This window comes from Tympanuchus pallidicinctus, unplaced genomic scaffold (genome assembly GCF_026119805.1).
Source record: "Tympanuchus pallidicinctus isolate F22 unplaced genomic scaffold, pur_lepc_1.0 scaffold5, whole genome shotgun sequence".
Classification (NCBI taxonomy): Eukaryota; Metazoa; Chordata; class Aves; order Galliformes; family Phasianidae; genus Tympanuchus; species Tympanuchus pallidicinctus.
The window spans coordinates 8,363,816-8,390,970 of record NW_026294769.1 but is presented as its reverse complement, the minus strand read 5'-3'; the positions used below and the strand labels follow the sequence as shown (position 1 = coordinate 8,390,970).

General features: G+C 37.4%; 1 protein-coding gene across 4 annotated transcripts; it reads left to right on the top strand.

Moving 5' to 3' along the window:
* Nucleotides 1-90: 90 nt before the first annotated feature.
* On the top strand, nucleotides 91-26,320 carry MTRR (5-methyltetrahydrofolate-homocysteine methyltransferase reductase). 4 transcript variants are annotated; one of them, XM_052703902.1, is made up of 16 exons: nucleotides 91-214; nucleotides 1,802-1,892; nucleotides 4,266-4,454; nucleotides 6,603-6,756; nucleotides 7,905-8,022; nucleotides 8,997-9,345; nucleotides 10,564-10,686; nucleotides 11,097-11,250; nucleotides 14,971-15,059; nucleotides 16,708-16,888; nucleotides 18,720-18,762; nucleotides 20,156-20,342; nucleotides 22,619-22,737; nucleotides 23,992-24,084; nucleotides 24,180-24,359; nucleotides 25,325-26,320. In XM_052703902.1, the coding sequence occupies exons 3-16, from the start codon at nucleotides 4,311-4,313 to the stop codon at nucleotides 25,467-25,469; spliced, it is 2,079 nt and encodes a 692-aa protein (XP_052559862.1). In that variant the 5' UTR covers nucleotides 91-214; nucleotides 1,802-1,892; nucleotides 4,266-4,310; the 3' UTR covers nucleotides 25,470-26,320. The 4 variants fall into 4 exon arrangements, with proteins under 4 accessions (XP_052559862.1, XP_052559858.1, XP_052559859.1 ...); XM_052703898.1 differs by having other exon boundaries at nucleotides 14,944-15,059; XM_052703899.1 differs by having other exon boundaries at nucleotides 1,802-1,931; nucleotides 14,944-15,059.
* The last annotated feature ends 835 nt before the right edge of the window (nucleotides 26,321-27,155 follow it).

Genomic DNA, 27,155 nt, shown 5'->3' with positions numbered 1-27,155 from the left:
ACATAAAAGCGGATGTGTCCTCACTCCGCGCTTCTCGTCTCAGCCCGGAGCGAGAGGAAGAGGACGGACCTATTCTGCTGCCTGGGACAGAGAGAAAGTGATTCCCAGCAAGGCAGCTCCTGTTAAAGAAACAAAACAAAACGATGCACGGACTGGCCTGCCTGTGAGGTCGCGGTGTCGCCATCCAGCTTAAAGCCCACGGAAAAGCGTGAAGGTACTGCAGAAGTTTCTTCTGTTTTTATCCCGTCTGCGGCCGCTCAGGATGAAGCGCTGCCAAACTGTGTGCGTTAGCCAGCTAGCCCGGCCTGTGGGACATAGGCTGGCAGAATGGGGGGTTTGGGAGGGACCTCTGGACACCATCTAGTGCCAGCCCCCGGCAAAGCAGGTTCCCTGTAGGGGTTAGTACAGGAAAGCACTCTGGTGGGTTTTGAATATCTCCAGAGAATGAGACTCCACAGCTTCTCTGTGTAGCCTCTTCCAGGGCTCTAACGCCCTGAAAGTTTTTTCTCACCTTCATATGAACTTCTGTGTTGCAGTTTGTGCCTGTTGCTTCTTGTTCTATTGCTGTACAGCACAGAAAAGAGCTTGGCCCCATCTGCTTGACTCCTGCACTTTAGACACATATAAGAAGCTGTGTAACTACCAATGCTGGTGCCCCTGCCTCTATGAAAGCGTGCCAGGGCATGCATAGATGGCTTGCTTGGTCCTACAGTGTGTTGGCCGCAGAGCTGATGGACTCACTGTTAATATTCTGAGTACTGTGAGTATTCTGACTCTTCTGAGTACTAAATCAAATTAGTTATAATGCAGATTTTCTTCCTTAGTTTCTTTTTAAGCCCTAGTTTGAATCATAGAATTATAGAATTGCTCAGGTTAGAAAAGACCTCAAAGATCATCAAGTCCAACCACAACCTAACCAAACTACCTTAATTCTAGCAACCCTGCAATCAGCAAATCCTGGTTTGTTTTCCCAGCTTAAACATTGTATTGGTTTTTTGGCACATGAATGCCAACATAAAACCTGTTAAAACGCTGTTGCTCTGTGAAGCTGCACAGAGGAGGGCCTCAGTGTCCTGGTGGACAGCAGGCTGGCCACGAGCCAGCAGTGCGCCCTTGTAGCCAAGAAGGCCAGTGGGACCCTGGGATGCCTTCCAAAGAGTGTGGCCAGCAGGTCGAGGAAGGTAATCCTCCCCCTCTCTTCTGCCCTGGTGAGGCCACATCTGGAGTACCATGTATTTCAGTACGTCCTGGGCTCCTCAGCTCGAGACAGGGAACTTCTAGAAAGGGTGCAGCAGAGGATGAGAAGGGGCTTGGAGCATCTCCTTTATGAGGAAAAGCTGAGAGAGCTGTGGCTGTTCAGCCTGGAAAAGAAAAGTCTTAGATGGGGATCTCATCAGTGTTTATAAATACCCAAAGCAGGAGACAAGTGGATGGGTCCAGATTCTTTTCAGTGGTGTGCAGATAGATCAAGGAGTAATAGGTAAAAACTGGAGCACAGGAAGTTCCGTGCAACACGAAAAGGAAATTCCCTAGTGTGAGAGTAACAGAGTACTGGGACGGGCTTTCTGGAGAGGCTTTGGAGTCACTTTCTCTGGAGATATTCAAGACCTGTCTGGACACTTAACTGTGTGACTACAGTAGGGAACCTGCTTTAGTGCTGGTGTTGGACTAAATAAAGTGTAGAGGCCCCTTTCAACTTCTATAAATCTGTAATTTGTAATAGCACCCAAGTTAGAGTACTTCTCTAGACATCTCAGTATAAAAGAATTATGCTTATCTTTTTTTTCTTTTTTTTTTTCAGTTGAACCCATATCACATAAATGGAATATCATCTTTGAAGAGTGTATAGTGCAGGAAAGCAAAAGCAATGTAGGCAACACTCTCCCCTCAAAGTGAGTGTGTTTCTCTTCTATGACTACGCTTGTCTGTGGGTAGGTGTGGCTCATTTTCCTTTAATAGGCATCGTTGAACAATCTGTGCCTGAAGCTCTTCTGGTTGATGTCAGAGACAGAATGCTTCATAGGGACACAGTGTTTGGTGTGAATCAAGATCAAAGCAATTTCTCAATCTATTAATGACATAATTAACTGTCAAGCAGTTAATTGAACTGTTGTTTAATCAGTTAATTAAGCTGTATTTTCAGGATCAATAGCAGTAATGAAACAGATAATATCATGGACTTGTAAAATATTGATAAATTCCTACAAAACAGCCATCTATGCCTAATTACAAGGAATCATGTCATTGTGGCCTTGTCCTTTTTGGCAAGTGCATGTACGCACCATTAAATATGCACAGTTCCTTCTCTCAGGAGGGGTGCATATCTAGCACAATTTCCTTGTTAGGCCCTGTGAGTTTTCTTGTTTGCGCATCTTCTGTAGGAGATGTAGGTCTGACTTCTGTCTCTATAAATCTACTAGCCCCTAACACCAGTTAGAAGGGTCTCTGGGGATTCACATATACACAGCAGTCCATCTCTCCAAATCCAATGCACATGTTTTCCAATTGAAAAGAAGCATGTTGGTTGGTTAGCTTCCAGACTTCTGTCTATACAAGACTTCTGTGGTACCATGTGTCCCAAGTGGAAACCTGATAATCTTTCTTCCTTTGTTAGGTATGAGAAAGAATGTAGCAGTGAAACACCGCTTCATCTTTACTGGTTTTTTTATCCATTTATTTAGCCAGGCATTTCCACTTGCGGACAGGAGAGTGATTAGGGTGAAAGCATAGCATAGAAGTAGGATTAATATGTATTTCTAGAGAGATTGAGGGTATTAAAAATGTATTTAATATGAATCTTCAGAATTTCTGTATTGTCAAACAAAAATTTCTTCTGAAAAAGGAGAGCAAGAAATCATTCTGTGGATTACTTTGCTTGTATGAAAAGAGTTATTTGAATGAATTTGTTTAAATATCTGTAGGGAATATAATCAATTTAAGGTAACAAATTATGCTGGGAAACGTAGAGGTACAAAATACAATGAAAGCCTTATTTTTCCAGTAATTGCATTTTTCTTGGAGTTCAGGTATGGCGCAGCCAGAGTGCTCCTAAGAAGCTGTCACTTAGTTTTACCACTTTTCATTTACAAGTGTGCTTTTAAATATATATATGTATTCTAATAGGAGATACTTTACTTTGTAGTGTTGGGAGAAATATCTTGCCATGTGCGCAGAGTACAGTATTCTTCTATTTTCCCCAGTAGAAACAGCAAAAAATAATGCCTCAAGTGATCTTGAAATAGGTTTTCACAAATGGATGTGTGGTGTGGTTAGTAGGCTGAATGTGTTATGTAGTTGAATCTGGGCGGGCAGTAGGCGAAATACAAGAAGCCGGGTGCAAGAATGTGGAAAAAGATCTCGATTTTGAAACTGAAATTACTGAGTTTTAATTCTGGGTATTTTGGTTCTGTTGCATCTCTCTAGTAATAGCAAAATATCGGCGGAGGATTAATTTGTAATGTATGCATAAGAAATATTCTACTTGTCTCATTCAGTAGTTCTTGATACTGTCCTTGTATCTTTTGTATTCTGTCTGTGTCAAAATCATAAAAGTTTGAATGAGAGAAGTTTTATAGACAAAGATATGTGTCTCACTCATGCTACTTGCAAGACTTTGTGAAGGAGTGGCATTTTACCCTGCAGATCTCGCTAGGATTTTTTTCTTATTTCAACAAAAAGAAACAACATGCAAAACAAATAGATGCTGTAGTTGCATTTCTGTAACAAGCACCTTCTTGAATCAGGGAATGAAAAATAATATTTGTTTCTAAAATAAAATCACAGAGGATGAAGCCTAAGCGCATTTGTGCAAAAATTAGTGATTTCAGAGAAGTTGAAATTAAGAATTTAAAAGATATTTATCAATTGTTGTAGTTGTATTTGGATGTCACCAAATCTGTGTATTCTTTTATTTTGAAATGTATCTCGGAAAGGAGACTAAGGCAGCCACCAACTTAAAGTGGAAAATAAAACTTAGATCATAAAAATAGTATTTGAGCCAGTCTATTTGCACTGCTTATGTGCTAGATTCTTGACTTTACATATTGCATTGTAACTGCAGTACAGCATGTGTGGTAAATACCACGAGTCCTTAACACTGTGCCCTGCAAAGTTTGCTTATGAGAAGTGGCTTCTTTTCATAGCAGATACCTAATTTCCAGGTTAAACAGCAATACTGTTGTGCACTTAAGGTATCTCTGGACAAAGAGTGCAAAATCTTGCTGTTGCAGTAAATTCACTTTTTCTTTCTCTTTTTTTCTCTGCAGTGTCTTTAAAAAAATAAATAAGTAAAGCATTCCTTGTTTTGGAAAATGTGCTGCGATTTAAAAAGGAGATTTTTGCTCCTCTATGCAACACAAAAGGGACAGGCAAAAGCCATAGCTGAGGAAATATGTCTGCAAGCAGGTGCCCATGGACTTGAAGCTGACATGCACTGTTTAAGTGAGATGGACAAGGTGAGATACTCTGTGCTGCTTTGAAAAATAGGTATTTAATGGCTGCATTTTTCTTCATTTGCTTGAGTTGTGGCTGTCGATAGCAGCAAGGCCTGAGCACATTTATCTACCTAAAATGGTTTGAGATTTTCAGGTCTTTAAGAGTCAGTAACTGGGACGAGACTTACAGACTCATGATAGCCTTCTGCCAAATCTTTCTGATGGTTTTTCATAGTAGAACAGTGAATGCCACAGTAAATCTTTGTTTCTAACAACAGTCCAGTGACTTTTTGAAAGCTAATTATGTACACAATACTGGATAAATTTGGTATTTACTGGTCAACTCTCCAGTTAGCAGAAATGATCACTCAGTTTTTCCACTTTTTTGTTATGTTGAGGTCTGCTTTCTGTTAGGTCTGGGCTCCAGTGTGATCTTGACTTTTTATGGTGCCTTATTATTGAACATAAGGATATGTTCCAGTTCATACTTGAGATGCATTCTAGGGAGGAAAAAAAAAAAAAAAAAAAGCCTGCCTGAAGTAAGGAAGTGGGTTTTCAGTATTTGCTGTTATCTACAGGTAATGGTCTGAAAACTTAGTTTCTGTCATGTCATCTAACAAAAAGCATGGTGGACTGTAATTCCCTTCATAAAGTAGGTCCTTTAAAAAAGCAAACAAACAAAATGTGGCAATATTTCAACTGAGATGAACAGAACCTATCACTTTATGCACTTGAAAATGTGAGAAGTTTATAAAAATAACTTAAATTCCTTTTAGCAAGTTGCTTTGTCAAGGATACAATTCATTTTGTAACTGGACGTCTGCTTTTTGAATGAATGTTTACTGAGTATTATTCAGTGTAAGTATGGTGTAGTGTGAGCATGTTGAAGGGTCTTACAAGGAAGCTCGTGCAGCAAGTGGGGAACATGAAGATCATCCTTATATTCATCCATTTATTTCTTCTGCATTTTGATAGCTTTGGAGATTAGTTTCAGAAAAGCAGCAGACAGGATATTTCTAGCCCTATTATTGGCCTGCCACTAAACTCATTTGTCAGATTTGGCAAGACAACTCAGAGCGATGAGCTGGAAAGGTGCACTGAGTTGAGAATAGGAGAATTAAGTACTGAGGGAAAAAATAATTTCTACACCTTTGTAAATTTCATCACTTAAGCTTTTCCGTTCCCTTAGTTTTTGCTGTAAACAAAGGGAACTTCTAGAAATGAGGTGTAATTAGAGAGGGGAAGGCAGGATGACAGCTAACAGGAGCAAGAGCTTGCTTGAGTTGTGTGCGACCTCTGATGAATTCCTCTGGGTAAGTTAGATCTGGCAGGTTGTTCCACAATCTGTATGGTTCACAGAGTTTGTCTGTGCCTTAGGTGACAAAGCAAATCATTTTTGTTTTGTCTGTACTAGTCAGTTGGAGAAGGCCATTCTTTATGCAGTTGTTCAGTATTTCTGAACTCTTCAGTATTTCCTGAACTCTTCAGATGTGCAGAGGAGAATGTGTAGTAGATGATCATTTAAGTAGTTCCATGCAACTGTTCTTGGGCTCTTCAAGAAAGTTGTGAAGAGAAAACTAACAGTGGCAGAGCTGCTTCATAATCTGTCTCTTCGTGTTTCTCATCTTTTTTTGCCTTGTAAGAGGTAAGCTCCACATCCCTTGAGGACGAGGGGAGATTTGAGTGACTTATTAAGTGAAGTGTTTAGAAGAGAAGTTGTACTCTGATGTTTTGAATTGCAGTCCTGAAACTGATTAAAATGACTGTACAGTGTTTCTTGACATCTTTATTTATATTTTCTCGTGACCCTACTGTCTCATTGAATTTGGAATGCTGGGAATGAATTTAAACTGAAAACTTTACAAAGTGGTTGAAGGAGATGGGGTTGCTTGTAATGGCAGGGAGGAGGCTGAGGAGCAACCCAGCAGTTCATATGCTTTCTGGTAGTCACATTACAATGCTTGTGTTCAGTTGGTTCTGTACACTGGGTTTAAACCACAAGCAAGATTATAGATTGCACCCCTGAAATAATCTCCAATTATTTGAAAGGCTTTCTGTAAGATGTGATTTAAAAATTTTCTGTGTGCCTTTGGGAGAAGGCAAATAATGTGTAAAGCCTCAAGTAGTTATGAAATGGCACCTTGTAATTGCTTCTTCTATTGCTCGCAGTACAACTTGGAAACAGAAAAGGATCCTGTAGTTATTGTCATTTCCACGACTGGTACCGGCGACCCACCGGACACTGCCCGCAAGTTTGTTAAGAAAATCCGGGATAAGACCTTGCCTCCTGATCATTTGGCACATCTTCAGTACGGATTGTTAGGTGAGGCAGTGTTTTGTATGCTGATGCAGCGCTTGCCTGTCAGCGAGTAATTTTGCGTTATACTTCTAAATAAGGTTTGTTTTATTTATTTCTGCAGTATCAACAGTTTTATGGGTTTTTTCTTAATCTCTATGTGCAATAAAGGAATAATATCACAGAAGTGATCTGAATGCAGGCTACCAATTAACTTTTTATAGTTCAATTTTCTTTCCGTAAACAAAACGTGATATTAAGTATCTGTAGTTGCTGAAGTTTTTATTTCATGTGAAATCCCTATGGACTCCTAGCTGAGTTTGCTTGGCTTTGTGAGTGATTGGTTTTTTTTCTGTGCAGCAATGCAAAACATTTATGGTAAATAAGCTTTTAGCATCATCTCATGCCTTTACATTTGCTATAGGTCTTTTCATTTTGAATGTCACACTTAGTGGTGGATAGTGGTGCATAACCAGAGGTCTTCGGGACAGCTAAATAAATGTCTGCTAAGATGAGCTGCAGGGAGAGTAACTCTTCAGAGAATTGATCTCTCTGAAGGTGATTCAGATAACTCAGGTCTTCCATGTAGTCCACTGACTGTAACCCCTGAGTCCCCTGTCTTTTTTTAAGCAATAGCAGTGTGCCATCTGATGGAACATGTTGGTGACTGTTAAGGTTTTGATATTTTTAAATCACTTAAAATGCTGCCACTTTGTAATAGAATGTATTACTACTAAACAAGGTATAGTGGTAATGACAGTTCTAATCTAAAGGGGAGATACTGTGTGGTTTATCAGAAGAGAGTATCAGCTTCTAATTATTTCAGCTCTCTACATTTTCCTCTCAGAGAGATAAGGGTTTTTTTTTATTATCATTATTTTTTCAAGTCGCTATCTAAAACAATATTCCTCAGAAATGCTTTCTAAGAAAAGCATTTTTCAGATAAATTCACCTTATATTTGTGTAGGAGGAATGACTTTCTCAGCAATACTTTGGGACTAATACAGATATACTTATTTATTTTAAAGTCATAAAAGTGTCCTCAAAATACAATATGCTTTGATATATCAGGTTATCTTACTTGCCTGTAAGAAAGTTGTGTTTTATTTGCAGATCTTTGTGTAGCTTCTGTGGCTGACTGGCTGACATAATCTTTTTTTCTTTGTATGTCTTAGGTCTGGGAGACTCAGAGTACACGTTCTTTTGTAACGGTGGAAAGACAGTAGACCGACTACTTCAAGAACTTGGTGCCCAGCATTTCTATGATACAGGATTAGCAGATGATTGTGTAGGGTAAGAACCAAACGTGTTTGAATTTTGTTTCTTTGATATGTAATATTTAGATATTATCTTGGCTAAACTCTAAAATCAGCTGAACCCGATTACCTGACACCTCTGAGGAATTAATCCCATCTGAACATAGTGTGTCATTTTCAATCTTAATTGCCATTCAGTGCAACTGTATTTTTAAAGTCTGAGCAGACATCTGTAATGCCTTTAAAAATGGAGGGCATACAACAGTTTTATAAACTAAGTTGTTCCAAATAAAGATAAGCTTGTTAAAATCTAATCCAAGTTGACTCAAACAAAGCCAGTTCCATGGCATGTGTGCAGTTGGAATGCTTTAGGCATACTCTAAAGTATGTTTTATTTTCTTCTCCATGTTTTGTAAAGTATCCTTTTTTTTTTTTTTTTTTTTGGTAGAGAAATTATGTAAAAGTAATTTTATTTTATAAAATAGAGGAGGGATGTAAGAAAACAGCTCCCTACCTGTTCTGTTGCTCTCTCTGACCAGTAGGCTGCAGTCTTGGTTTATGTATTTTCAAGTGCAGTTTTTACTGATTCTGTGGATGATGACACAAGCAATAGAATACAAACATTACCGTAATCATAAAAATTATATTTTGCATTCTAGGATAGTAAAAGTGCAGCGTTGTTTTAAGGCATTGATGTTTCTGTTCCTTGTGAAAAGCTGCAGGTTTTGCTACCAAGCTTTCAACTTGCTGTCACGATGATCAGCCTAAGAAAATAAAAATGCGAAACTGGAAAAAGAGTGAGGTTTCTGTATACTGCAGACTATATACTTTTGCATAGCATTAATAACTAAATGAAAATATTCGTTACCAGGATTATTTTTTTGTTATAATAGGTTTTTTTACTTTTTTTGGTCATTTCTAAATTAACAGTGCAATGAGTTCACAACGAGTCCATTCCTTTTTTGTCTTTTTTAATTTATTTTTTCTTCTCTTTTCTCTCCCCCTCTTTAGATTGGAACTAGTGGTTGATCCTTGGATTGATGGACTTTGGCTTGCCCTCAAGGAAGTATTTCTGTTGCAGAAAGAAAAAGAAGGCATGAGCAACGATGTCAATGCAGACTCACATGTTGGGCATGAAATGAACTTAAGCTCAAAAATACAGAATTTGAATTTAGAAGATGGAGTGAGGAGTTCTGATGGTCCATCACATAAATTGGTTGACATCAACGTTGTGGCTTCAGATACAGACACTGAACCTTCACTTGTTCACTCAGTCCCTCCCATCTCTCAGTCTGCTCTTAATATTCCTGCCCTGCCACCAGAGTATATAGAGGTTCAGTTTCAGGACACCCATGGGGAGGTAAGAACTTCACTTTGAATGATGAAGGCCTCCAGTTCCAGTAAGAACATGCTACTAAAAAAAACAAATGGTTACATATCTAAGGGAAATACTTCCTTGGCCATGGGAGTTTTTTAATTGTAAGTGAAAAAGCCATTTGTATGTTAAGAAAGTAATTTTCACTGTATGAATTAAGGGCACTGATGTAAAAATGTATTTTAAGTGAATTACAATATGATAGAGGAATGACACTGCCAGGAATAGGAAAAATTAAAATTAAAATCATCAGTGTTCAATTCATTTAATATAAATAAATAATTCATCGTGTTCAGACAGTGAAAACATTTTCCTTTGGAAAGGATTATGGTGCAACTTCAGTTCAAATTTTTAGTACTTGCAGAATGCCTGAAGAAGATGTGAGATTGCTCAAAATATTGCTGCATATTTAATAACTTACAAACTAGTGATTGTAGAAGAGTGGCCATAACTCTGCTATAACAGACAAAAGATGAAGTGCAGATCAAAAACCAGTGTGCTTTTATTATGTAGCAATTAGAGCTGCTATAGAAGGAGAAGAATTAGCATAAACTAGTGATCATCTCAAGTGGGCACATTTAGTGAGATGGTAAGTGTGATTCAAACTTTTCAGATTAATTGCCGAACGGCAGATGTTTTAGTCATTCTGTGAGGGAACAGTGAAGGAGCTGGATGTGATAACACAGCTGAAAGGGCAAAGGCCCTGTTCCCCAAAGCAATGCAAAATGAGAGAGATGGCAGCTGGGATCAGTCAGAAGTGCTGGTTATCAGGCAAGTCTTTGTGAATGAAGCAGGTCTGAGGCTAAGCTGTTGAGTTCAACTGTCCAAATACTGAAAGATTTAAAAGCACTCTGCTATTACAACACTCAGGTGTTGTAGAGCTTAAAAAGAGAGATTGGGCACTCATGATAAGCTACTCCTGAGAGACTAACCCATAAAGTCAAAGTGGCTGTTTTTAAGAGCTTTTGAGAAAGGCAACAACTAGCCTCATTTGATAACAGTTTAGGGCCATTGGACTGTTCAGACAAATGGGCTTTTTATAGTTGAAAATATGCCTGTGACTACTTAGATGTGATTTTAAAAAATGCAGAGATAAACACTTATGTTTGTAGAAGATACATGTTTTCCATCTTCTTGTTTTAGTAAGCTGTTATTCAGCTGATTTGCATTTTTTGGTGTAAGTTCTCATGTCCTCTTTTTCAGAATCCTCATCTGTCCTCACTGATTTCAGAAGGAACAACCTTCGAAGTGCCAGTTACAAAGGCATCTCAGCTCACTAGAGAAGATGCAGTAAAAACTGCATTGCTTTTAGAACTTGATATTGCAGTAAGTTAGTGATAGCTTTGTAATTTGTTTTTAATGAGTGGATAAAATGAAGGGTAAAAAGCATGTGTATTATGCATAATAACTGGCAGAGAAAGAATTGATGGTTAAAAGACAAGAAAGATTTCCTGTACAGCAGCATGATGTCAACGTAGGCTGATTCATTTTGTAAGTCCAAAGCCTGATTTGTTTACAGAATGTTATGGCTCCACAGAAACCAATGAAGACTGTCAAATTAATTTATTTGTTGTACCGTGGATATGCTACTGAATTAAATATACGTTTTAGGAAGTACTCAGAAACTGTTTGCCACATCCTTTTTAATGAATGGAAGACCGTTGTTAGGAATGGGGATGATGTTGGCCTTGGTTTACTTTCCAGTTTTATTGAAACGATTTCATATTTTCAAACAGAATACAGCCTTTGATTACCAACCTGGAGATGCTTTCTGTGTAATATGTCCCAATAATGTCAATGAGGTGGAAGAACTACTTCACATCTTGGGACTTTCTGAAAAAGGAGAGAATTTTGTTTGTGTAAAGATTAAGCAGGACACTAAAAAAAAAGGTAAGATGTGATACGTTGGTTATGAAAAGATATTCCTCTCTGTGATAGTAGTAGTTGGTATGCATAGTTTTTACCATTTTGAACTTAGGTATTGCCACGCAACTGTTATTTTGTAGAGGTATGCCAGAAATCAGGAGTGGGCACATAAAATCTGTTCCTCTTTGTACTGTTAATGACTTAGCTTAAGAAAGGGAACTTGATCCTGTCATTGAGAAGATTCTTCTGTCACTCATCTTCTCTGCTTCTGTGCACGTAACCTAACATTTCTCCAGCTGAAAGTAAAATCTCCCTTTCACATTCATCTGCCCTACATCCTTGGAGGGCTGCACTCCTGGAGTATAAGACTTACTGCTGCTGTATGATGCTTTTTAAGGGGCTTGTTGGTCTATGTGCATCAGTTTTGTTGATTTTTATGGTCCCATTCCTCATAAAGGGATGTGTAAGATTCAAGATATGTCCACGTACTACTAACAGGACCTATGAGAATTACTCTGTCCTGGCCATGCAATTGGTGTCTTAATGGGGGTGCTGAATCGTGCTTCCAGATCAGTAAGATGGAGTAGGGGTCTGTGTTGCTCCAGTCTGCCAATAAATCATTTCCCACTGCAAGATTCCCTGGATCATTGAGGGCTGCACAAACTGTTCCTTAAGTATGAGATTTAAATGGACCCTTGTTCCTGGCCTTGATGAGTAACATGTTTGTTGATGAAGTGGGTTTATATGACAGGCAGTAACATAACATTTCCATTCACTGTCCCAATGTATGCCATGCTACAGTGGTGCATAAAAGCTCTGGTGATTGCAAAGGTTTACATTCTCTTAGGTTTCTTGCTCTGGTATACCCTACTTGATCTTCAAGATGAGGAATTTGCACTTCTTATTGGGATCCTGTGCCTTCTAATGTACTGTTCATACCTTTCCCTCAGTCCTTGATCCATAATTTAGAGATTTGGAAGGACAAAATAATCAAAACAGTACAGATGGAATGCACAAATCTAACTGCCATTTAAGTGTTACCATCCCCGAGGCAGCTGTACATGCACAAGAAGGTTTAGGATGTAATTAGGAGCCAGTCCTTTCCTGATGAGTACAGGGGCTACTTGGGAATGATGAGTGCAGCAGAGAATTGATATTCCTTCCCTTAACATCCCTCTGTGCCAACAAACAATATTGCTTTTATCCCATGTAGATCTGATGAGTTTTTTACATGTTCATGTTGTTTTGTTGTTTCTGTTTCATATTTGTTTTTTAATTTGGCATAAGTTGCTGATCCCTGTGCTGACGATAAGCCCCATGTCTGCAGAGCCAGTCTGGCTTTTTAATTGCCTTCCTTCAGGTCAGGGCTAGTCTTGCAAATGCCTAAACTCTAAGCATTGTCACCTGTTTGCACTGTTTACAGTATTTACAATTTTAAGGAGTCAAGTGAAGCTTCAGAGAAAGCAATAAAGGAGGAGAACATGGAGGAGGAAGCAGTGGAGGGCTAAAACATCAAATCTTAGTAGGAGAGTGGGTTTGAAGTTTAGTCCCTCCTAAAGGCTAGCAAGTTACTCTGTACAAATCAGAACCCTGCTATCTGGCTGCATAAAACTTAAACCTCTCTGTAAGTTGAGGTAATGCTCAGAGTCTCTGTCAGTAGTCACAGAGAGATACTCTTTTGTCTCTGCCTTCAGTAGCTCCCGTCTGCAGCACTGATGTTACACAGAGTGTAAAGCTGTTTGAATGGGGCACATTGAGTTGTTTAGTGTCGGAGCACTTATAGTGTGCAACAGAAGCTGTATAGCCAAGTGAATGTATCTTAGCCACTTCATTTTGCTTATATATCAAGAACTAATAGTCCTTCCATGGTAAAGCTGAGAGAATCTCTGGTATAATAGTGGTTTGAAATTGGGAATATCATTCCTTTCTTCTTATGTATGAATAGTCTAGGTGTTTGCATCTCTGTGTGCTTAATGCAGCACTTTTTGCCATATCTTGTATTTAAAAGGTCGTGCCTGCTTTTGAGTTGAAATGAATAGTTATGGAAAGATCTATGCTGTAGTGCAGAGAATCAAAGATCCTGGTTCTGCTCTTGAGTCTTCTGGGCAAGCCAATGCAAATCATGCTGACTTTTTACACGTCATATGTACTGTGCCAGAATCACCTCTGTCGTCTTTGCTGGCACGAAGGCAAGTGCTTCTCTAAGGAGTTTGCATCCAACTTTTTCACCTCTATTTGAGCTAGCGGTTGAGCGAAATTATTGTCAGATAGAGTTTTTATTTAAGAAAAGGTCCAGTGACCTCCAAGATTACATGCTCAATAATGCCTATTGTAAGTATGAATTTAAACAGTTTCTTTGGAGCTGCCCTTTGTGAGCATAGATGGACTCATTAAGTTACTGTGACTTCATTACTTGCTGTTGCCAGTCTGTACCAAAGACTTAAGCTGCATAATGCAGCTTCACAATTTCTGGCAATGTTCTTGAATTCCTTTCCATAGGAGATTGTTGTCCCTTCAACTGTCTTCACTTTACTGAGGAATTTGCAATAAATATTATGGTTGTGGGTCTACCAAATGAAAAAAGCTGAAAAACCTAGGAGAAGAGATGAGTATGAATAGAGAGCTGTGCATCTGATGCATGTCTGCAAGATTTAGTGGGAAATCCAATGAATTCTTCTTACAACCTCTCTTTGTTCAGCATGTGATTCTTTGATGAAGTGCATGGGGTCAAATGAAGGGACAAAACAGAAATTAGTCAACAGTCTATTGTTCAAGTTCTATTTTTTCTAGAAGTTAATAAAAAAAGTTTTTTGTTGTATGAGCATCCTTAAAGGAAGATTAAGTACTTACTTTGAAAATCTGTCTGAATGTTGCAGGAAAAAACAAATTTTTTCTCTTTCTTGCATTACATTTATGGAATCCACTTTCTGTCTAAAAACTAGTTTTGCTTTTTATAGCATGAGTTGAATCAATTAATGCTGATACAAAGAGATAAGTTAGCAAGTTATATAGTTATATTCTTACACTGAAATTTCCAATAAAGGACTCTTGAAAATGGAGAAAAGGACAGTAAGAATGAGTAGCTAGAAATGGAAGCCAAGAAACATCAAGATAAATCCCAACGTGCAAGTTCAGTCTGTAATGAAACATTTTCAGACATGCAGAGCTTATTAATTAATAAGTGTTTTTTCCCATAAGTGATCCTGTATTCCTTTTAGGGTTATCTTAGAATGGGGAATATCTGTTTTAGTGTGGCATAACACAAGGATGTTGAGCCTGACTTCAGCCTGACTGACTCCATAAAGAATGACTCAGTGGATGAAGTGTTCCTCCTTCATGAGAAGACAGTACAGGACAGGTTTTTTTTTGCTTGTAGAGAAATGCCTGTGATCTGCTGAGCCTCAGAAGGTCTACCTTGGCACTGGCTGTGTACAATTTTGTTTCAGTCGTTAGAAAGCATGTTCTGTTTTTTAAGGAGTGTTTATTAATGGAGGTGGAAAAAAAATGTGGACGGTCCCTTTGCTTGTTAGCATTCCTCTGCATTTCTCAACACCGTAAGTGGCAAAAAGGCGTTCAGTGGTCTGGCAAAATGTATTTACATGTATATACTTCTCTTATTGTATTCCTTCTTTCTTGTTAACCTTTTGCCATTTCCTTGGAAAACTGTCTTGCTGTCTAGTTTGTAATTTTCACTAATCACTTGAGTTCATCCTACAGAACTGAATGTATTCTTCTCCCAAATAGGAGCAACTCGTCCACAACACATCCCTGAGAGAAGTACTCTGAAGTTCATTCTAACCTGGTGTCTGGAACTAAGAGCAATTCCCAAAAAGGTGTTTGTATTTCTTCTTTTGAAGTGAGATCCATAGTAATTCTATGCTGTGTGGTTTCTATGAGTTCTGTCCTTGCTTCATGTGTAGTTACCATGTTTCTTGATGAATAGGGATTGTCAGCTTGCACGCTGCTGCCTTTATTCTAAGAAATGTTGCTTTTAGTGCTGTATTGGGCAAATTGTAAGATACTGAAACCCGTATCCTCATTCTTTTGTACTTTGGAACAAAAAAGGAACTGGGCATAAAAGTGCTAGATATTTGATGCAAGCTTAACTGGAAGGCTGACAGAATTGAGCTGTAGGCATTAATGACAAATCATTTGTCTCACTAAAGATAGCCCAACCGTGTTGGTCCTGTATTGTCCCTGGAAATACACAATTAAATACAATTAAAAGTTTTTCTTGCGCATCTTACTAACTGGCAGAATTCAGTGAAAAATTTTTGCTTGTGTGCTTGTTCACACAATGCATGGATATTATTTCCCTTGTATTTTTTGCTTGTGAGCAAGTGGAAGCTTGCATCTGAAAATGCATGGGTATTTCTGGTTTTGTCAAAACACATTTTAAAGATAAAGCATGATGTTAACCAGCTGTGTTGGTTGGGTCTATGAAAGTAATCAGTTTTTGGAAGGACTTCTCATAAAAGTCAATTTCACAAGCAGGATCCAGTATATGTCATTATTAGACAGTGTGCTGTAGAACAGAATCTCTCAATTTGTACAGCCTGTTCAGTACTTCATTTAATTTGGCAGTTTTTGAAAATTCTTTTCAACAGTAGGAGTACGCAGAGTGCTGGCTAGGGAATATCAAGCAAGCCAGTTATTATAACCCGTTTTATTTCATGTTCAGTGTAGAATGGGCTGTAAGTCCATAATCAAAATTATTTTCTGGATTTTGAGTTTGCCCAAACACTAGGTTATTTTTGCAGTAATCTTTTGCATAAAATATGTACTCTGATTGCATTTGGTGTTTTGGATCACTCTTCTTTCTAAATACTATGTTTATTTTTATCTTTTGGAACACACACACACACGCACACAAACGACTACAACAAAAAAACCCTGGAACTATTTACATCTGATTTTTACTTTTATCTTTCAGCACTCTATTTAATTTTATTAAGAAAAGTGTTAATGTTACGTATTCTTGCAGTACAGAATAAAACACTGCAGCAACATTTATATGACTCATAAATTCCATACTTTATTTACACTAATATCACTTCTAAGACTTTGTATTATTCCCTTCCCAGCTTCTGCAATTTAGCAAATGGTGTTTTGTCTTGAATTAATTTGTGTTGTGGGGCTGCTTTCTAAAGTGCCAATATATAAATCAAGTATCTCATAAATTTAGTATTTATCTGGAAATCAGTTAAGTCTGTTTATCTATCTTTTCTCCTGTTCAGGCAAAGTAGGATTTTCTGACCTGCTAGCTTTTCCCAGGCTTTGGGGGTGAGGGGTGGCAGGAGGAATTTAAATTATTCATGGTAGATGAAAGTGAGTGTTGGAAAATAAATTGTAGTTTGTATTAACCATTAACCTGCAAGCTGACCACTTCCTTTCCACAGGCAATTCAAGCTTTTTGTAGATTTGTCAACGTTTCCCCAACTGGACAAATTATTTACCTTCTACTTGCTTTCTTTCCTTCAGGCATTTTTGCGAGCCCTTGTAGAATGCACCAGTAATGCAGGAGAAAAACGGAGGCTTCAGGAGCTCTGCAGCAAACAAGGAGCCTCTGACTACGTTCATTTTATTAGAGAGTCTAATGTTTGCTTGCTGGATTTACTTCGTGCTTTTCCAAGCTGCAAGCCTTCACTTAACCTGTTAATTGGTGAGTGATTTAGACTTAACTGGTTTTAGTTCATTCTGAAAAATGCATCAGACTAAGCATTCAATTTCTTAAGATGCAGATACTCTTGAGTTAGAAATGCTATAGTATTCATAGACATCAAATTCAAATGTTAGGGGCAGTCACTCTGTTCACCAATGGTTGTGTGTGGCCTTTGTTCTGCACTTAGTTGCATACCTGTGCTTTTAATGACTCTGAATTGGTCCTGTGCATAAAAATAAGAATAAGGTGTTTGTAAGAGCAGTGTTTTTAAGAACCAATTCTTCAGCTGGTTACAGTTCGAAAAGACGTGTTTGTATATCCCCTGATATCTCTGCCCTTGTGTTCTTCTCTTGGGCTTTTACAAAAAGCTTTTCCCAGAATATTGGTGTTTTAAGATACATCTAATACACTTGCTGAGTTCATTGTGTAAAACTTTGAAGGAATAAGACTAAAACTGCAGGTATATCAAACTCCTCTTAAAATAATAGCAGTTACTTTCCAGATTAAAAAACAGAATTTCCTGTTGTGTTTCATTATACGAAACAAAGCAATTGCTTTTTATAGCCTTGTGATCATGTTCTCCATTACTCCTTCTTAGTAAATTGTAGGGATTTAAAGATAGCAACTCTGCTCCACTTGATACAAATTCTTGAGTCTTCTTGCTGGCAGCAAAATGACTTAACTTCTCAAAGGTGGCATGGAATGTGCTGTAACAACTGAACTGAGCAAAATGAAGTTCTGAAAGTTTTTTTTAAAACGTGTTGTTCCCAGGGAAGTAATGTGCTAAATAGGCGTGGTATCTTCTTTAAGTGATTTCAGTGAACTAGTTTGTCTCATGTCTGGCTTGCAACCTGTGTGAGAAGCGTCTTTAAGACATATTTAAGTCCATGTGCTGGGGAAAGCATACACGAAAAGGGGGCACACATGGAAAACAACTAAAAAGCAGCTCAATTGCACTGTATTTTATCTTGTTATTTAAGTGTGTGTATTCTGGTATTTCTTGCTTCTTGTCACCGTTCTCCACAACCCTGTTCATTTTGTGACGTGTCCTTTTCTTCTTTTAATGTACTCTTCTCCTCAGCCAAAATGTGCAGTCTACAATGCTAGGTCATTCTAGCGGAGACATCAGTGAGTTTGACCTTTTGTGTATGTGAACATACATACATATGTATGTATGAGGGCAGTTAGATGTAGTTGTATGTACACGTAGCATATAGTGGACCTTTAATTACAAGAATGCCCAGTAAACTCCTCTCTCAGTTTTGAATGGATACTGCTGAAAGCTCCAGGTGTTGCTGAGCTCTGGGGGGGGAGGGGCTTCTTTTTTTCCAGTGTTCATTTCAAAAATGTATGTTGGCATTCATAGGAGTTTGAAATTAGACTGGTGCACCTGCTTTCAGGACATTATATGTAGGAAACATTCAAACAAGTAATTTGTATTTCCAGAACTTTTCAATTCCATAAAGCACACTTGCTTTAAAGGGGAAGGAAATGAAATTTGAAGCTTTACTTTGTCCACTAACTACCGTCATCTCTTCTGTGTGCTTTACAATCATTTTTAATTGATCATGAACCCCATAAATTAACTATTTTGGTCTTATTTATCAAATTTGTAGCAGATGATCCACAAAATCTAAATAAATAAATAAATAATTCTATCAAAGTTCCACTCTTAATGGTTTATGTATGAGATAAAACCACTCAGTCTTAGTACTGTACAATTACACTGTGCTTGTTACCTGTAGACATCTGCTAAATTATATTTTGATTTTTATTGGGGTGAATAAAATTATAAGTGATGGGTTTTTTTTGTTTTTGTTTTTTTTTCCAGAACATCTCCCTAAATTACAGGCCAGATCCTATTCAGTTTCAAGGTAACAAAGTATTCTATCGTATCTTCTTTGTAGTTTAGCTGTGTTTTTTTCTTAAGTGTATGTGCGCACATTACAATTTTTTTAGAGAATGAACTTCAAAATATTTCTGTAAGGTCATTCCAGTTAGACTTTTTTTATCTCCCATATAGTGTTGAATTTGTCTTTATCAACTTGAAATCTTAGGCCCTGCTGCTCCCTTTTCTCACCCCTTTTTCCCACATTGCAAAGACACAAGTAGGCAAGCGCATAAAACTCCTTCTGGTGAAAAGCGATTCTGCAGGTCTGTGTTCATCTGAGTGGGGCAGTAAGAATGCTTTGAACTCTGCCTTTGTTTTTGGAAGGAGCATGTGGCTGTCCCTGACTGAAGAAGTTGTAATGTTGTCTTCACCCTGAATTTTTCCTAGAAGATTGAATTTGCTTTTGATTTTTACCAGTCATTACTGAAATTTACTTAATGTAGCTTTTGAGCAAAGCACAGTAGTCGCTGTTGGTCTGGATGAGTCTTGACCTGTGAAGCATGTAGCTTTTTCTAATTCTTCATTGGGACTGCAGCTTTACTCACTGCCAGGACCTTGTGCTGTTCCTGATAGTGTGTGTAGTCTGACTTGGAAGATCAGAATCCAGCTATTTGTGTTCAATAGTGTAACATTACATCTTTCCAGAGGGCCTTCCTTGCCTTTGGATATCTGCATTTTTATTTTATTTTTCTTTTTTTGAGGTTCATGATCTCAGATGCTTCTTTGCCTAGCTCCCTCTTTCTGATAGGTTTCCCTCTGATTTCCTGAGAAGTTACTGTAGGAGGCAGTTCCTGCCCGTGGTGGTTTTTGTTCCCAGTTTGCCTATTACAGTATTGCCTTTATTCCTTCATAAGGGGAAAAAAAAGAACAGCAATAGTATGAGTAGTACTTCAGGTCTTCTGCAAGTTAATTCAGTGAAAGCAACATATCTAAAGAGGATAATATATCTAAAGAGGACTTCTGTAGAATAAAACAGAGAGATAGAAGTGATGAATGAAGTCCCTGTTATCAAACTTACAAACAAACCAAGCCAACCAAACAAAAACCACAGGATTTTGCTATTTCAAACAGTGTTGTTTTGTGTGTCTGATAAGAGTTTGGTAGAATTCTCAAGGGCAAATTCACACATATGAAAACCTGATAGAGAGGAATTCTAATTCCATCCTGTCAGCATTGGTCTATGATTTCAGCCCTAGGAAGCTTTATAATTGCTTATAGATCTCACAAAGGTAACTGAACTGAGGTAACTGAGAATCTTGATTTCAGTGAGGTTGTTTGGGTTGAAAATGGACCTGCAGTGCAGGAAGGATGGCAGTGTTATCTCAAGTTAATAATTCTTTGAAGAAAAAAAAATAACAAAACTTGTTCCTTTACAGTTCAAACTTGTATCAGCCAGGAAAACTGTGTTTTGTGTTTAATATTGTGGAGTTTCCTGCCTGTCCCACGAGACCTGTCTTACGGAAGGGAGTTTGTACAGGCTGGCTTGCTGAGTTAGTTGCACCTCTACTGCACACCAATAAAGACACGCAGGATATAAAAAGAGAAAGTTCACCAACTGAAAAGGTATGAATGTTACATTTCAATTCCATTAACCTTTAGATTTGTGCATGTTTGAAATAATTGTAGTTTTCATTGCTTACTTCTCTGATGTAAAACAGCTGTTTTGGCAGGGGCTGTATGCATCTGCATTTTGCGTTCTTTTAAGATTCCCCTTCACTCTGTAATATGTTTAAAAGTGCATTGATAAGTTGCTAAAACTTACATTTTAATTTAGTTACGGATACTTGAGCAGTGAAACTTCCAGTTGCTGAAAGGCCAATCACCCCACTGTAGTCCTAAATGAGTCTTGGAATATACTTCCATGAACTAAGAAACCAGTTAAATGGTTATAGCAGTTTGAGAAGCACCTGGTCACTTCAGGAAAGGCAGGCAGACTGTAGGGGGACAGATCTTTCACAGTTTGAAAGGGCTGAGTTACTGAATGTGATACAGAGAACACTCTTCTGTGGTATTTCTGCTGTGCATTTAAGATGTTCTGGTATAATGGCTGTTATTGGGAGATGATACTCTTCTTTCATCTCTCTTTTATCTTTGTAATCCATCACAATCTCAAATATATTAGGTGTAAGTTAGGGCATGAGAGAGTGGCTTAAAGCTTCATGGGGGGAAGTTCAGGTTGGGTGTTAGGAGAAAGTTCTTCGTAGGATGGGTGTTCAGGCACTGGAACAAACTGATTCTGTGATATGGAAACAAACTCCCCAGCTAAGTGTTCATTGCTCCAGGCCTGTTGGTGTTCAGGAAGCATTTGGACAGCACTCTTGGATGTGTTTTAGCTCTTAGGTTTTTCTTTGTAGAGTCGCAAGTTGGACTTGTTCCTTGTGGATCCCTTCCTACTCAAGATATTTTATGGTGTGTTAGAGTATACTGCAGTATATAATATATGTAGTATTGTGTATAATAATGCAGAAGAGCTACTGGTGCTATATTCAAGAAAATTGAAACAAGCTTATACATTGGTTACAAGAAAACTGTGCTGATAATACAAGGTCTTTGGCAAAATGGAAAGAAAATCCACAGTTATCTTTAAAACCTAAATCAAAGGAAAAACTGATATGTGCATGGTGAACCTTATTCTAATTGTCACATCACTATTTATTTAAAATATAGTTGACTTGCAATACCTTTAAGATCAAACTTGAGAAAGAGTGGGTTGAAAAGGAGAACAAAGGGATTGTTACAAGTTGAATCAGAATAAAATTCAGAACCATATACATCTGCTTTGCAAGCTAGAATCCAGCACAGATAAATGTTCAGCAATGCATATCTATTAGAAAGGTATATAAAGTACCAATACAAAGTGGATGAGAGTGATCCTGTGCAAAAATATCTTAGATTAATTGCAAAAACTTTACAGAACAAATGTGTACACTAGTTGAATTATTCTTTTTTAGGATTGGCAAGTTGGGAATTCTTAATAGGAATGGTAGCCTGCTAATTCGAGAGTAGCTTGAAATAGTATTACAGTAATATGAATATCATTCCTCCAGCAAGAATTATACTTTTCTTTTTTAATAATCATTCAGTAGGAAAATTAATCCTGTTGAACAGTGTAGTGATTTAGTGATAAGGAGGGGAGTAGAGATAAACCACTCAAGTTTACAGAACAAACTTTAAATAACATGGCGTAGCATTTAACTCCTTAAACTTGAAAGGAAATGGAAATAAATTCCTAATTAACATGCAAAATAAGTCAGATTCTTGCTTATGACTTTAGTGGGTGAAGGTCAACTGCTGATTCTTTGTTGATTCAAACGTGATCTGTTTGGAGATCATGTGATTTTGTATGTGTGTGTGTGAAAATTAGAAAGCAAGCTCAGATTCAGTAGACTTCAGTTTACTGTGAACAAATCCTTACCCCTGCCAGAGTTTTTGCAATGTTAGAAATAAATAAATAGATAATAAGATAAAACTGAGTTTCCTGTAACAGTCAGTATGGCTAGTTTACTGCTTCCTTTTTCCTACCAAGCTTTCAGTGAGTTCTAAGACTACATTCAGCAAATGTAAGGTGCAGTCAGTTTTCACAATCAGAAGCTCATGTTTATTTGGCTTTGTCTGGTTTCTCTATAGATGGATTGGTAAATCTGTAAATAGGGTGTGTTGTTCAGCAACTCCTGTAATTTTATTCCAAATATGTGGCATTACAAATAAACTCTGAAATGCAGGATTTGGAAGGGTATCTGCACTCATAATACATCAACATACTGAAGGATCAAAAAATTCTATGCTATTTTATGTCTTACAAACATTCTTTGATTATATTCTATCTAATTTCATTTTAGATATCTATTTTTGCTCGTCCAAACAATACTTTTCACTTACCTTCAGACCCATCTGTCCCTTTTGTGATGGTTGGTCCAGGAACGGGAATTGCACCATTTATTGGTTTCCTGCAACATAGGTTTGTACCAAACTTAAACATGGAAAGCAGCCTTTTAATGTTGAGAAAAAAATTCAGGCTCAGATATTTTTATTTTTTAATTTGGGAAAAAATTGTTGGTTTTTTGTATGTTTTTGTATTTGTTATTGCTGTTAAACTGAAAAACAGCAGTGGAAATTTCACAAATATATGTATAAACTATTGCTTACTGCTTTATTTTTTATCCTGTTTCCTCTTTATGACACTTAAAGAACTCTGTGGAAGCCAAAAAAAAAATAACAAAACCAAACCAAAACAACCATAGAAAACAAACATAAACATTTAGTGTATTTTTTGACCAGGGACACTGCTATTTTTTGCTTATCTACAGACAGCGCTCTATTTATTAGTTCTGCTACTTGCATGGCTTCAAAGGTAGATGCCTTTCTTTCCTCCTACAGCAGCTTGATTTTGTAAGGCATAAAGAAACTTGCAAAAAAAGTGAGATCACCACCACTGATATGTTTAAAAAGAAAGAAAACTGAGAGGTAGAATTTTTTACATACTTCTGACTGCACGAATCTGCTGTAAGCAAAACATTGTATACAATCCTCACTATTTACTTAATTTTATCTTTTAAACATTCCTTTCTCTCAGAGTTATTTTGTGTTTTATTTTCAAGGATTTGTAGCATTCCATACGTATTTGATCAATGTTAAATAAGGTCTCTCAAATGTAACGAGGCAGTTTCAGCTAAAACCCCTGTAAAGTAATTTCTTTAGCGTTATTTGAAGAAAATGAAATAACTTTTCTGATGGTATAGTAGTAAATTGATTGTTGTTCCTGAATTCTTCCAGTCTTCTGCAGCTAGATGCTGAAAATGATTTGTGCTGAGTTTTCCCCAGGTATTTTTACAGTGCTTCCAATGAAAGTTTAGGGGTAACAATTACTCCTTATTCAGCAATCAGAATTGTTCTGTGAGATGTTCAGAAGTGCCATATCTGACTATTCTAGTGTGAAGTTATGACAAAAACAAACAAACAACAAAAAAAAAAGCTTTGAAGTTGATTGAATTTGAGCTGGGCTAGAAGTGAGTACTCAACAAAATCAGAAAAGGAAGGTTATTTACCTGAAGTCATTTCACATTAATAAGCTTCAGGGCAGGCAGAGAAGCACTATCATAAATGAGAATTACACTATATAAGTTTTAGTTTCTGCACTTGATAAAACAGGATTGGATTTACATACATTTACATAAAGTCAGTACATTAATATTTTTTTTTCTTTTCTGTTCAGGCAGAAACTGAGAGAAGAACATACAAACTGGGAATTTGGAGAGACATGGCTCTTCTTTGGTTGTCGGCATCAGGATAGAGATTATTTATTCAAGCAAGTTCACTATTTAAAATTCTGTGTGTCTCATTTGTATTCATGAGGGGATGTTTATCTCCGAGCTATTACTAACACTTTTTATTGCCTTTCAGAGATGAGCTCAGATGTTTTCTTGAAAATGGGACATTAACTCATCTGAAGGTTTGTTTCTCAAGAGACTCTTCAACAGCAGAAGTAGCTCAGCCTAAGTATGTGCAAGATGTCATTAGGCTTTATGCAAAGGAAGTTGCCAGAGTCCTGCTGAAAGAAAGTGGTTACTTCTATGTATGTGGGTAAGTAGTGTGTCATGGACTGTCTCAGAAAGAGAACAGAGTTAGCAAAAGTTTGAAGCTTTAGAGTTACAGGTGTCTGAATAAAAGGAGCAGCATGAAACTTCCTTTCTGGAACACCAGAATTTATTGTGTCCATCAGTAAACATATAGCTTGTAATCATGAAGTTCCCCTGCTGCTTCAGTTGCTTGTTATTTATTTTTCTGTTTTAGTATTCAACTGAGCTGTAATAGGTTTCAAACTAATAGATTGCTCTTAAGAAAATTAAATACTGGAATCCATGTGGTGATAAAACACACCGTGGTGAGGCAGCAGAAATGTCTGCTGCATTCCACACTTTGATGGACCAGGATGCTACCTGAACCTAGAAATTTAAGGTTTTTCATTCCAGACTTCAAAGTTCTGTTGCCATCATGAAGTTCCATAGTAGTAATACACTTTACAGTAAAGCCTTGCTTGTGAACAGTAACTTACCTGGATGTTTCATATTCTTGGAGAGAGTGTTGAGAAATGGAGAGCTGTTTGAATGCGGGGCTCAATGTCAGTATTTTCTCCTGCAGAAATTAATGTGTACTGTTTGAATTAAAAATAACATTGATAATAAGTGAGGATTTTTATGTGCACTGTATAGTTTTGGAACCATGCAGTTACTATATAACGTACTTCAACATGTCCAGTTCTCCCTAAAATAAAATAATTAGTTTGTGACAGCTCAACTGAGGATCCAACATTTTTTTTCCTTGTATATTACCACGTAATATTTGTTGGAGAGAAACCTTTGTTCTTGTCAGTGCTCAGCTGTGTGAAAACTCAGTGGATCTCTTGCCATACATAATACATATATATACAATACATAAGCTGTTCTTGTCTGTTTTTTATCTTTTCCAGTATTACGGCTTCTTAAACTGTTGATAAAAGGAAAAATACAGTGTTTTGCATTTTCCTTCTTTTTTTTTTTCTCCCCCAGAGATAAGAAGCACATGGCTGATGATGTAAGTGATGCTTTATTGGACATTTTAAGTACAGAAATGGAAGTTGACAAATTGGAAGCAATGAAAACTATGGCCATGCTTCGAGAAGCAAAACGTTACTTGCAGGATGTTTGGAGCTAACCATTTAGCTTTTTCTGTGTCATTGTAAGACAAAAGATTTTTCTTTGCTTTCACGTTTATGGTTTTAATTAGAATCATCAAAAGTGCCATTGTCACGCACATTTTAACTTTCTCTGCTGATCTTTCACTTAGGAATGTGAAGCCTTTTCAAGGATGGCAAACCAGTCTGTCTTCGAAATGTATTGTTTTTAGCAACATTGCATAATGGACTGTGTCAATACCTTGGTTCTCTGACTTTTGAGATTGCTTTCATGTAGAAAGTGAGAACTGTGCAAGTATAATTGTATGTTTGTTACATCACATTTTTTCCTATAATTTATACATAAAGAAGCTACAAAGTAAATATGTTATTCAACTGTACACCATCAATTACATTAATGGCTTGCACACTATTTGGACAAGAGGGAATGGCCTCAAGTTGCGCTGAGGGAGGTTCAGGTTGGATATTAGGAAAAATTGATTCTCCAGAAGAATGGTCAGATGCTGGAATGGGCTGCACAGGGAGGTGATTGAGTCGCCATCCCTGGAGATGTTCAAGAAATGTTTAGATGTTGTACTATAGGACATGGTTTAGTAGGAAATATTGGTGGTGAGTGGACAGTTGGACTGGATGGTCTTGGAGGTCTTTTCCAAGCTTGGTGATTCTATGAGTCTGCACACATCTATGTTTTCCTTTTTCTCGAACAATAACTGCCAAAAGGAATAAAGGTCAAGAGTACTGCACAGAAACCTGCTGCAGAATATCAGCTCTGAACTATTTTTTTTAAATTCCTCTAATTTTTCATTTTCTCATTCATATATCTTGAAGTTTTGCTACACTGCTAATCCTTATTAAAATTCCTTGAACAATTTTTCGAAGTTTTTTTTCATTCTTATCGCTCAAATATGAGTAGTTTAATTTGTGGAAAAAATCTCTAGTTGGGCTGAATGTGATTCCTTAGTAAAAACTTCATCAAATTGCTAAAGTAGTATTTTTTTGTATTTTAATTTGAAAGTATAATGAAATGATGTGTTTTAAAGCAGTTTCACTCTCTGAAGGCAATCCATTTTATAAATCAAGGTGTTGAAATCAAATGGTTGAAATACCCAGCCTTTTTCCTTCCTACGAGGACTATTTGGAATATAGGACTGTCTGCAAATAGATGGAAGAGTAAAAGTGCAAGGCATTCATACTTCTCTTCAGAACAAACTGTTGTTTGAAATGTAGGCGTTTGATTTATGAATAAGTTCTCTGCCCGTACTACTTGGTGGTGGTGAGTATTTCAGTGGCCTGCAAAAGTTTCCATGTCTTCTCATTAGATGTTCTTTGGTGTTCCATGTGTTCATTGCGGTTGTTCATACTGCTGTGTAGAGCTGAAGATGCATGGAATGTGGAAGATTTACTGACATATGCCCAAACCACTTGTGAACTATTCCCTTAACTGGTGCCTTACTGCACTAGTGGTTACATTAAAGACTCTGAAGAACCTGTTTTGGAACCATCCCTGAATGTTTTGTGAACACTTATTCAGCAGTTGCAGCTTATGCTGGATGATATTAATTACTGTTGCTACATAAAGACATAATGCACTGTCACACAAACCCTACAGATAACATACAGTGTATGTTTTATTTAAATCTAATTGTCTAGCCTTGCTAGTACTACTTCCCAGATTATAGCTAAAGCAGTGGCCATAGTGGATCTCA